General features: G+C 42.8%; 1 protein-coding gene across 3 annotated transcripts in view; it reads left to right on the top strand.

Annotated features, from left to right (window-relative positions):
* rap1gds1 (RAP1, GTP-GDP dissociation stimulator 1) overlaps positions 1-13,183 on the top strand; it is a 74,749-nt gene that overhangs the window by 43,183 nt on the left and 18,383 nt on the right. For 2 of the 3 annotated variants that reach the window (XM_079491442.1, XM_079491441.1), the window contains 4 exons: positions 588-713; positions 6,868-7,011; positions 8,578-8,709; positions 9,288-9,422. In XM_079491442.1, the coding sequence (XP_079347568.1) occupies positions 588-713; positions 6,868-7,011; positions 8,578-8,709; positions 9,288-9,422 (537 nt within the window). The remainder of the gene's footprint in view (positions 1-587; positions 714-6,867; positions 7,012-8,577; positions 8,710-9,287; positions 9,423-13,183) is intronic. The other variant, XM_079491440.1, reaches the window with a different exon arrangement.

The following is a 13,183-nucleotide window of genomic DNA, read 5'->3' as shown; positions in this document are numbered from 1 at the left end:
CCGGGTGTGATTTCATTACGTCAGACATGATTTCATTACGTCAGACAGGCCTTACACCTCTCAGTTCACACGGGTGTGATTTTTTTAGTCACAAGCTCTTGTTAATACTAGAACCAATACAATTATTTTAAAGCCAGTGGGTTTTACATACTGTATTATATAAAACCCACTGGTTTTAAAATAATTGTATTTCTGGAAATCTCCATTGGAGAAAAAATCATGTGCTTTTGATTTGTGGAACCACAAAATGGCCGCCACTGCTATGCCCTATACCTAATAGGCCTTCTTACCTATATTGTCTTCACACCTGTTTTGTTTAGTGCATCCACTACCAACAAGTCAGATTGGTCGATGCTAGTCTTGCGTAGCCAGATAATCAGAAATCTGCGCCTGCTCACAACACTCTACATTGCAGCATGTTAGATTATTTCTGGACATTTTTAAAGCATAATTGCCGATTTCGACGTTGTCAAATAATGGCCGATATATCGGGGAAAAGCTTTGTCCTGGTAAAACCATACCAATTACCAAAGCAGTGCAAAATGAAAACTCGCTGTCTTTCTGCCCGGCGGTCGATGTGTTTTCAGAGTCCAGCAAAGAGCAGTTCGCGTCCACAAACATCGCGGAAGAACTGGTGCAGCTCTTCAAGAAGCAGTCGGAACACGAGAAGAAGGAGATGATATTCGAGGTCCTCGCTCCTCTGGCGGAAAACGGTAGGCGCTTGTTTTGTTGTTTGGTTTTCATTATCGTGAAAGATTCCACAGAGGGAACAGATCTCATCAAGGGTCCTCCTATGCTGGTATGGAAACGTGTGGGATTACATTTCATACTTCTTCCAGGTCTGGAAAAGTATGGAAAATGTAAAATAATGTATGAAAAAATATTTGTTTCCAGACTGACTAGGGATGACCATTTAGAGAAATGTCCTTAACCCATTCTGGGGGGGAACCCCTTTTGGTGTTCTAAGCACTATGTTACGCTTTAGCTGTTGAAAAATAGAAGATCTACAAGTTCATAGCGCGTGCTATGAACTTGTAGGTTTGCTATCTTTGAAAAATCGTCAAAATGTGGCGCAAATCTTTGAATATATATTCTTTCAGAGCGTTTTAACTCAAATCTTTGCTTCTGGGGGTCCCTGGAACAGCATATTTTGAGATGGGGTCGGCGGCCAAATACATATAATTCTAGGGGTCATTGACATGAAATAGTTTAAGAACTACTGATAGGGCATTTGTAGAATCGTCTAAATGGGTTAATCGGTAAAAGTCGGGTTAACCGTATTAATGCCAGGAACGTTGGATACTGTGTGAAGTCTGAGCTTAGTTGTGAGGACAGCTAGTAGCTTTGCCCCCGAGTCAGCTGATCTGCTGGACCTGGAGGTAGTAGCCGAGGTTTAAAAAGTCATCACTGGAAAAGGTCTGGAGGAGATTTAATTATCTGAATCGCATCAAAGCGCGCACTCACGCACACGATGCAACAATGCTTATCTTCTGAAAGTGAACGAACGCAGCTTATCTGCGCTTGTCTAGTGCAAATCAGTTTGAAGCGGCCGTGCCAGAGACCCCTCAGTGGACTAGGGTGTCCACAGTGGGTTCCTCAGGAGTGTGCGTGCGTGCGTGCGTGCGTGCGTGCGTGCGTGCGTGCGTGCGTGCGTGCGTGCGTCATCATCTGTAGCCTGCAAACTGCAGCGTCATGGCTAGCCAAACGGCATCCCATCGCCTACACGCTTTCAGCTGCTGTTTTTCAAACTGTGTCAGCCACTCTCTGCTCGCGCACGTGCGTGTGTACTTTATTGCTACATTTGTGAGCCTGCGCCAAATGTTTGCCACAGATATAGAGCAGCAGAATTTGAGAAGCAAGCCAATTTTGAGGACCATTTCGCTGGTTGTCACAACGGTTTAAAAGTGTTTCAGAGTTAGGCTAAAACATTTTTTTTTCAAGATAGTAAAATAAAGAAGTTTAGGGATACAGGGTAAGGGGGTAGCACAAGGTATAGCTGCAGCACCTAGAGTTTAACCCATTCTGGGCGGGAACCACTTTTGGTGTTTTAAACATGTTATAATTTAGCTATTGAAAAATAGCAGATCTACAAGCTCGTAGCGCGCCACCGAGTGGCGCGCTACGAGCTTGTAGGTCTGCTATTTTTTGAAAATCTTAAAAATGTGGCGCATTTTCCAGGGTTGGCCTGGAACGACATATTTTCCGATGGGGGTCAGCGGCCTATTACATATACTTTTTGGTGTCCTTGACATGAAATATTGAGCACCACTGATACAGAAACATAAGGTTTTTCGGAAAACTGTCAGATTTTAGAAGACATTTGTTTCATTTCGATGTAGGGCCTAAATGGGTTAACGTATGACCTGTGTGTCTTCCCCCTCCCTCCCCCCCCCCCCCCCCTCCACCCAGATGCTTTAACGCAGTGGTGTTCAACCAGTGGTCCGGGGACCACCAGTGGTCCGGGGACCACCAGTGGTCCGGGGACCACCAGTGGTGGGTTCCAGGTGGTCCCCATCAGCTAAATGATGGAGAGTTGGTCACCAAATGGACCCTTATAGATCTTTACCTCTTGAGAGTGTAAAATACCGGACCACCGGTGGTCCGGGGACCACCAGTGGTCCTTGAACACCACTGCGTTAAAAGCATCTGGGTGGAGGGGGGGGGGGGGGGGGGGGAGGGAGGGAGGGAGGGGGAAGACACACAGGTCATACGTTAAGGCATGGACGCACTACACGTCACGCTATTAAGCCTGATTTTAGCCTGATTCGTCACCCCCGACGAAATTCCTGTGTCGGGCGCAATAATTAACTCCCAACAAAGTAACGTGCGTCTTTAAATCTTGTGACATATCAAAAAGAAATATATTCGGCCTCTGCGACGCCCACGAGAATACATCGTCAATATTAAACATGTTTAATTTTTTGGGACATTTCCTCACCTAGTGTGACATGCCTTACTATGCGTTCATTGCGATGACAAATGCAATGACCAATAGAATAGGCCTATCTCACAGCCCCCTTTCCACGCCCACTTCCGGTAGATAGTGGTGTCATTTAACATTTACACTTTTTTTCTCTGGAGAATCTAAGTACATTTCCTAATGTTAAAATGTCAAAGACCGATAATAATATGAAGAAAACACAATGGTATAACAACTCAAATAAGTAGAATAAACCTTACCTTCACAAAACGTTAGTTTGTGGCTTGTAAAAATACATTTTAACATGGAAGCCTATATGGACCGCAGAAAAAAATAACACCACTATCTCCAAAAGGGGGCGTAAAAAGGGGCGGGGAAATGCTGTGAGATAGGCCTATTACAGCTCTTTGCAGTAATGTCCCTACGGAGTTTGGGATCACATCATGGCCCATAGCACTTATCCTACCCCCTTAGACAGCACTTTTTAGACTTATATAGCATTTGAAACAGACTTATAGCATGTCATGTAGACAGCACAATAATTGCATTGTATATAGTCATAGCACATCATAGTAGCCTACATATGTATAGCATAGTATAGTATATATGCATAGTTAATATGTATAGTGTCATTATATAGATATGTTCTAGTTACGTTCTTAGCTTACGCATGTTTCTTGATAAATGCATTTTATATATGTGATGTATTCCCATACTTTTGTTCCTGCCTAATGTAAGTCGCTCTGGATTAAGAGCGTCTGCTAAATGCCTAAATTGTAAATTGTAATTGTACATCACTGTCCGTGCACCACTTGGGCAACATTCAATTTTCGAGTAGACCTACATCACTCATTACAATAATTCTGATTCTGTGTGTGTGTGTGTGAGAGTCGGGTTAAAGCGTGCGTATAACGCACAATACCAGACAGTACGCTACAACTATGTCCACTCTACATGAGAACCATAACGGATCAAACTTTAATGGTCTGGCGGAGCTGAAGCTGGAGTTCACAGTGATGGTGGAACAGGTCAGACAAGAAAAATAAAATAAAAGGATATCGCTGACAATGGCGAAACAATATCCCATTAGTTATTATTATTATTGCGAACGCAGTGAGCATTTACTATGAGACCCAGCAGATCATGTCTGTGTGTGTGTGTGTGTGTGTGTGTGTGTGTGTGTGTGTGTGTGTGTGTGTGTGTCACGCTGTAACACCACCCGCCCACCACCAGAGGGCGCAACTGTATCACACACAAAAACACACATGCACGCACACACACACACACGCACGCACGCACGCACGCACGCACGCACGCACGCACGCACACACACACACACACAAAACTTAACTTAAAAAAAACTTAACTTAAAAAGAAAACTTAACTTAAAAAAAAAACTTAAGGAAAAACGCACACACACACACACACAAAAAAACGTAACTTACAAAAAAACTTAACTTAAAAAAAAACTTAAAAAACACAAAAAAAAGAACTTAAAAAAAACCTTAAATTACGTAATTTATTCTAATTGTTGTTTTTGCAATTTACGAGCTGCGTTCGCTTCCCGCGTTCGCGCGTCTTACTTGTTAGTAGTTAATTCAATGTGAGCGAATTGTTTAATCTGTTGTCTATAGCTGTCCATGGTGGAAGTGCATATTTAACCCATTTTGGGGCGGGAACCCCTTTTGGTGTTTTAAATATTATGTTATAATTTAGCTATTGAAAAATAGCAGATCTACAAGCTCATAGCGCGCCACCGAGTGGCACGCTACGAGCTTGTAGGTCTGCTATTTTTGAAAAATCGTGAAAATATTTATTTCAGAAAACTGGAGGATTTAGAAGATTTTTTTTTTAATTTTGAGGTCAGGCCTAAATGGGTTAAGCACTATTTTGGTTATTAAGATATTTTGATAATTGCTATGGCCTTATGAACACACAAGCAATCCAACTTGGGTGTGCGTGCGTGTGTCGGAACAGCTGCCCGGCCGGGGACCGCGGCTCATTTCCGAGAACGTGTCCCCCGGCGTGAATATGTCGGGGAATGTGAAAAAACGTGTAGTGTGACCAGTCTCGAGAGAAAGAAACGGCAAGGATGTGTTCCATTTTAATCAGATAGTCTGACACTGTACTTCGTGAACGATAATCAAAAACCGCGCAGTGCGTACAGGCCTTTAGAGGTCCATTTGGCTTCAAGAGTTAAATTTTTTGTAAAAAATCTGCATCACGGAACCCCTTTTGGGCGGGAACCCCTTTTGGTGTTAGAATTATGTTATGCTTTAGCTATTGAAAAATAGCAGATCTACAAGCTCATAGCGCGCCACCGAGTGGCGCGCTACGAGCTTGTAGGTCTGCTATTTTTGAAAAATCGAAGAACGACTGACACAGAAACATAGCTTTTTCAGAAAACTGTCAGGATGTAGAAGACATTTTTAGAATCGGATCTCAGGTCAAAATGGGTTAAGGGAATTACGTCGCCAGTTAAGACTGAGCTTAGGGTTAGAGTTGGGGTTAGATTTAGCCGTTACGGTTATATAGTCGGACAACGCGACCAACACCACGTCAGACAATGGCTGAAAACAACGTCAGTATGTGGAAATGTCCATACTGGCTGCGTTGAATGGTGTCGATGACGGCTGATGACGGACATTAAATATGGAGATAACATCTGAAAGCGCTCGTTCAACTTTTTTCAATTGGCTAAACCTCAATCAAATGTGACTAAATTTGACTGAGGGACTGCCATTTATTTTTTGAATTTTCGTTTTTTTTATGTCATATGAAAGCAGGGAATCATAGCTTCAAATTGACATATTGGTTGTTCAGGCTTGAAAGGTTGACTTCTGTGGTCTCTAACATTACACCTAGCTACATGTTTAAGCATTTATTTCATATTTACATGTCTTCTGTGGTCTCTAACATTACACCTAGCTACATGTTTAAGCATTTATTTCATATTTACATGTCTTCTGTGGTCTCTAACATTACACCTAGCTACATGTTTAAGCATTTATTTCATATTTACATGTCTTCTGTGGTCTCTAACATTACACCTAGCTACATGTTTAAGCATTTATTTCATATTTACATGTCTTCTGTGGTCTCTAACATTACACCTAGCTACATGTTTAAGCATTTATTTCATATTTACATGTATTCTGTGGTCTCTAACATTACACCTAGCTACATGTTTAAGCATTTATTTCATATTTACATGTCTTCTGTGGTCTCTAACATTACACCTAGCTACATGTTTAAGCATTTATTTCATATTTACATGTCTTCTGTGGTCTCTAACATTACACCTAGCTACATGTTTAAGCATTTATTTAATATTTACATGTCTTCTGTGGTCTCTAACATTACACCTAGCTACATGTTTAAGCATTTATTTCATATTTACATGTCTTCTGTGGTCTCTAACATTACACCTAGCTACATGTTTAAGCATTTATTTCATATTTACATGTCTTCTGTGGTCTCTAACATTACACCTAGCTACATGTTTAAGCATTTATTTAATATTTACATGTCTTCTGTGGTCTCTAACATTACACCTAGCTACATGTTTAAGCATTTATTTCATATTTACATGTCTTCTGTGGTCTCTAACATTACACCTAGCTACATGTTTAAGCATTTATTTCATATTTACATGTCGATTTCAGCTCTGACACTTATTTCAGACATGCTCTAGTATGTGAATAGTCTGCCTGTGCTATAAACTCATTTTGGGGGGAAAAAATGAGTTTTTCTCCTCTGGTGAAAAGCTGGAATTTGCGCGATGGCAGTCTCCCAGTCAAATCTGGTCACAAATGGTGGTCCGTGGCTCAAATGACGAATACATAATGAGCCTTGAGATGGAAAGGGTTGAAAACCACTGCTTCATTAACGTATGGCCCTGTTGTCTCCTCCACCCCTCCATCTCCTCCTCCTCCTCCGCCCCCCAGACGTGATCAAGCTGCAGCTGGTGGAGGCGGGCCTGGTGGAGTGTCTTCTGGACGTGGTGGCCCAGACTGTGGACGGGGACCGAGAGGAGGACGTGGCCCAGCTGAAGACGGCCTCCGACCTGATGGTGCTGCTGTTACTGGGAGGTAAGACCCGATGGTGCATGCAGGACTTGACATTTACACTTTAACCCATTTTGACCTGAGATCAGATTCTAAAAATGTCTTCTACCTCCCGACAGTTTTCTGAAAAAGCTATGTTTCTATGTCAGTCGTTCTTCGATTTTTCAAAAATAGCAGACCTACAAGCTCGTAGCGTGCCACTCGGTGGCGCGCTATGAGCTTGTAGGTCTGCTATTTTTCAATAGCTAAGGCATAAAGTAATGCTAACACCAAAATGGGTTATACACCGGTTACCAGTGGCCAGTGCCAGAGAAATGTACGACATGAGCAGACAAAGAAGAGCCGTTGTACTTTTTGAACTGGAAGTGTTAATGACGCATGTTCTGCTAAGGGTCACACAGCCATGCTAGCTAGTAGCGATCGATTGTTTTGTTTAGCGGCAGCTCGAATTAATGTTTTATTAAGCTCCGAACATGGTACTTTATCCCATTACGAGCCATAAAGTCACTAAAGACACGTGCACGTGAACGGAGGTTTACGGATTTTGGCTGTTCCTTCCATGGATGCTAGCTGTGGCTATAGCGGCGAAGATAAAATAAGGTAACAGATGGAACACAGAACATTCGTTTGATACGTGTGTATGAGGCCTCAGAGATTCCACAAAAAGAACAGAACAGAACAAGCTCACAACGTGCTGCAGTGTGATCCTATGCCCTAGGATAGGTGGTGTAGCAAAGACATTTGACAATAACATTTGGAATGGAATTATACCATTCTATTCTATGCTTTGTTGTTGCTACACTGGCCTGTCTTTGGGCATTGCACATATAGGAGTAAGAGACTCATTATTGCACATCACGAAACTGACTTACATGGCCGGTTAAGACTGATTTGAGGTTACAACCCATTTTGGGCGGGAACCCCTTTTGGTGTTAGCATTATGTTATGCTTTAGCTATTGAAAAATAGCAGATCTACAAGCTTGTAGAGCGCCACCGAGTGGCGCGCTACAAGCTTCTAGGTCTGCTATTTTTGAAAAATCGAAGAACGGTTATAACGTCGGACAATGGCTGAAAACAACGTCAGTATGTGGAAATGTCCATACTGGCTGCGTTGAATGGTGTCGATGACGGCTGATGACGGACATTAAATATGGAGATAACATCTGAAAGCGCTCGTTCAATTTTTTCAATTTTCTTTTTATTCTTTATTTACCCAGGGAAGTAGCTGAGCACAGCTGCTCATTTTCAGCAACACCCTGCACATAGAAACACACACACACACACACACACACACACACACACACACACACACACACACACACACACACACACACACACACTACAACCTGGGAGCTGACCAGTACAACCACACCAGTCTTATACTGTTGGCCACTAAGCAGCTCCAGGGGGAGCATTTGGGGCTTCAGTGCCTTGCTCAAGGGCACTTAAGCTGTGTTGGGGTGAGTGATGACCAATCACTTCCCCACCCAGATTTGTCCTGCCCGTCCGGGGAATCGAACCGGCAACCTTTCGGCGACAAGGGCGCTCCTCTAACCCTTAGGCCACCGCTGCCCATGTCTCTGTAACAGATGAGTCCATGCAGAAACTCTTCGAGGGGGGCAAAGGCAGCGTGTTCCAGAGGGTGCTGTCCTGGGTGCCGTCCCACAACCACCAGCTGCAGCTGGCGGGGGCGCTGGCCATCGCAAACTTCGCCCGCAACGGTGAGTATAAGACCGTCCTCTTCTCTTCCGTCATTGGCTCGTTGGATTGGGGACCGTCGCGATTACAAATTTAGCTTGACGATTAAAACCCATTCTGGACGGGAACCCCTTTTGGTGTTTTAACTAAGCATCATGTTATACTTTAGCTATTGAAAAATAGCAGATCTACAAGCTCATAGCGCGCCACCGAGTGGCGCGCTATGAGCTCGTAGGTCTGCTATTTTTTGAAAAATCGTAAAAATGCGGCACAAATCTTTGAATATATATTCTTTCAGAGCGAACACTTTTCTTATTTCAACGTCATGGCCTAAATGGGTTAACTCATTTACTGCTCATTTAATGCGCACAGTCTAATGACGCTCCCCCGCCGCCCTCCACCTTGTGTTAATGTTTTATCACAAATCTTCTCTTCTGAAAACTAAAAAAAAAAACATTTTCAGATGGGGGGACCCCCAAAATTGGATACGTATATCAATTGTTGTGTCCTCTTGTTGTGCTCCTTGTGTGTGTGCCTTGTGTGTGTGTGTGTCCTCATATGGTCTCTCTCTCGCTCTCTCTCCCCCCCCCTGTCTTCTCAGACGGGAACTGCATCCACATGGTGGACACCGGCATCGTCCAGAAGCTGCTGGACCTCCTGGACAGACACGTGGACGAGGGCAACGTCACCGTGCAACACGCAGCGCTGAGCGCACTGAGGAACCTGGCTATACCTGGTGAGTAGGCATGTAACGATACACTCAACCAGGGCAGGAATTTCACGGCGGCCACGGCGGCCATGGCCGTCGTTGCCCCTCTCTTTGGCCGTGTGCCCCTCGAAAAAGTATATGCCCATACGGCCACAGTGGCCGTGGTGCCCCGACCGGCGCCCACAGAAGTTCATTTTACCGTTTATCCTCTGCGCAATTTTCCAGTCATTACGGTAACCAATGTTCCCCTCACGTCCCGCGCAGAACAAATCTGTGTTGTAGTTGTGTTGCCATTTGCAAAGTGGTTTGATTATTTTGCGGTACTTTGCCTTAATAACTACCCCCGCTGCCGCTGGTCGTCATGACGCGCGCATACACACACACACACACACACACACACACACACACACACCCGCACGCCTCCTCCTCCGCGCCACACATACACGCACTGACAGAGTAAACAGAGGGCATTTAGCCCACACGCTGCCTACTAGTGTAGCTAATCTAGCTATCCGGTCAAATTGCAACTATCACTCAAAACAAAACAATGTTTCCTACAGTTGCGACAGTGTGGCGGTCCTACGTCACATGTATTAACGTTGGTCGCTGGTCGGACATGGTCCAGCTGATTTCCTTTTGTCTAATGCGAAACAGCGTGGCTGTCCATACAAGGAGGAGATCTACCGAATCTATCTAGCCCACCAAAACAAACATAAATGTACTTTTGCGTCGCATTATGGATAGCGACAGAAAGACACCATGGATATAATTAAACAATTGTTCCCCTGTGCACAGCACACACTGTCTCCAGGTAAGAACAAAAAACTGATTTGAAGCTGCACTTTCACTTTGTGTTGACTTACTGCAGAGTCCTCAGTCCTGCAGCGGTGCAGCCCCACAATGGAGAAATTATCTTATCTGTCACTAACCTCTCTACAATGCCATGTTATTCAATATATTAGTTTAGCACAAAATATAGGCTTTTCTAAACCAAGCCCTTATTCAAAAGTTATGTAGGCTGTCATTGTATTTTATGTGAATTAACTCACAGTTTAACCCAATGATCCTCAGCCATTTAAATTTCAAGGACCCCCAAATTAAATTTATATTAATTAGCCTAGGGTGACAGCCTGACAGGGTCCTAGGCCATTTCATTATGATTTTCATCTCTGGACTGGGTCCCCAAAACATGTTTACAATATTTTACAACAGTAGCTACTTATATTTTGTTATTTAAAGCTGTGATTATTTATTTAAGAAGCACTGTTCTGAACCAATGTTCATCGGAAAATCATTTTTTAATTGATGGCCTTCATGCCCTGGCACTTGGCCTTGTGCCCTCAAAAAGTTGACCACACTAAAGGCCAAGTGGCCTTGCCCCTAAAAGGATGAAATTCCAGGCCTGCACTCAACTCACGATACGATACGTATCACGATATGAGGTTCACCATACGATTTTTCACGATATTTTCAACACAATTATTTTCCAGACAAATGACCAAAAAAATCTTTTTTTGAATGATTTATCTTCCCCCCCCCCCCCCCAAGCTTTTTTTTACAATTTTTATTTAACTACTTTGCAAACATAATTGCCTTCCTTGATGTATTAATGAGCATCAATAACGACCATCACCTGGGCACAGACACATAGCTCCCCTCTGCAGGCCTCTACTACTGAAAGTGACTGCATGGAGTCTGTCTCATTTCTCTCCAAAAGCACGTGAATATGATGGAATATGTTTACAGCTCACATTTCATATCACACACTAGCCCCCGCCTAAAAAAAATATATATATATATATATATATATATATATATATATATTTTTTTTTTTTTTTAATAAATCGATACATATCGTCGGGATATAATATCGATATATCGAGATATACGATATATCGTTACATGCCTACGTAGCACTGAGAGTGCTGAGGAACCTGGCTATACCTGGTGAGATATACCCACACCTGTCACTGTGCAACACGCAGTAGATGGGGTGAAAAAGCTGTCCCAAGTGGAGAGCCAACTCGGATCCAGTTCACGGTTTAAACGTGGTTAATCCATTGAGACCTGGATGGATGGTTCCTGAGTTCACTATTGTTGAAAGGGGGCTTAAATTATGCGAAGGTTTGGGAATCCCTGCCTTACAGAATAACCCTGCAACAAAGCAAAGCAAAGCAAAGTTACTATATGTATTATTTACCCAGGGTAACTGGACTAAGCATCAGATACTTGTTTCCAGCCAGGCCCTGCTCATAGAACATTTCATGGTAGTGGTTCAATGCCTTGCTCAAAGGCACTTCAGCGGTGGTCATTTTAACGTGCCGATCCGGGGATACGAACTGGCGACCTTCCGGTTTCAAGACCGCTCCGCAAACCGTTCGGCCACCGCTAATGTCTTCTTCATTTGTCCTGCTTTGATCACAAATCTGTTTCTCAGTGGTGGAAACTAACTAAGTACATTATAATTTTGAGGTTTTTTGTACTTTACTTGAGTATTTCCAATTTCCACTACATCTCGGAGACAAATATTGTACTTTAACTCCACTACATTTATTTGAAGACTTTAGTTACTAGTTACTTTTGAAGATTTTCATTATTATTACAAAACGTGCATTAATCACTTATACGCCCAATATACATTTCGGCCATTTGAAAATAGCAGCTATACAAGCTGTGAGCTTCCAGATCTGCTATTTTCAAATTATTTTATACACCTGAAAACTGCAGTCTGCAACACTACTTCTTCCTCTGCCAGCCCACGATCCATTTTTTAACGTTGCACATTCTCCCCGTGGTTGAAAGTATATCTCTCGTGACTTCACGATCCATTTTTAACATCCTCACACTGTCTCCGCATGCTTTGCAACCCACTAATCAAACACGTCCTCTAATACTTGAGAGGTATTTTTAACCAAAACGCACTGCTGTGATTCTTCACAAAATCACACAGTGCTGCCACCTCGCAAAGCCTATATTTTCCTTTTTTCATAGAGATAGCCCTCCCTCCCTCTTGTCTGTCTGTCTGTGGTGTAATTGTTATGTTTCTCTTGGTCTAATAATCGTTTGGTAGTTGTAGTTACGTGGGTTTTTTTTTTAGCTCTGTGGTTTCCCGTTTCTTGTCACTGCTCTAACCCATTCTGGGCGGGAACCCCTTTTGGTGTTAGCATCATGTTATGCTTTAGCTATTGAAAAATAGCAGATCTACAAGCTCATAGCGCGCCACCGAGTGGCGCGCTATGAGCTTGTAGGTCTGCTATTTTTGAAAAATCGAAGAACGACTGACATAGAAACATAGCTTTTTCAGAAAACTGTCAGGATGTAGAAGACATTTTTAGAATCTGATCTCAGGTCAAAATGGGCTAATGTGAAACGGTGTTTTGGGGTGTTTTGAATGAATGTTTGTATGTTGTTTAGGGATGTACCGATGAGACATTTTGGCCCATATCGATATATCCGATATATTCGATATATCCGAATTAATTGCTGATATAGTCGATAACCTATATAACCGATGATATGATTTCATTCTGTATTAACCCATTTTGGGCGGGAACCCCTTTTGGTGTTAGCATTATGTTATGCTTTAGCTATTGAAAAATAGCAGATCTACAAGCTCATAGCGCGCCACCGAGCTTGTAGGTCTGCTATTTTAGAAAAATCGTGAAAATGTGGCACAAATCTTTGAATATATATTCTTTCAGAGCGAACGTTTTTAACTCAAATCTTTGCTTCTGAGGGGTTCCTGGAACAACATATTTTCAGATGGGGGTCGGGGGCCAATTATATAT

The sequence above is a fragment of the Electrona antarctica genome, assembly GCF_951216825.1.
Source record: "Electrona antarctica genome assembly, chromosome: 21".
NCBI lineage: Eukaryota > Metazoa > Chordata > Actinopteri > Myctophiformes > Myctophidae > Electrona > Electrona antarctica.
Note: the sequence above shows the minus strand (reverse complement) of the source record. Positions and strands in the feature narration are given on the sequence as shown.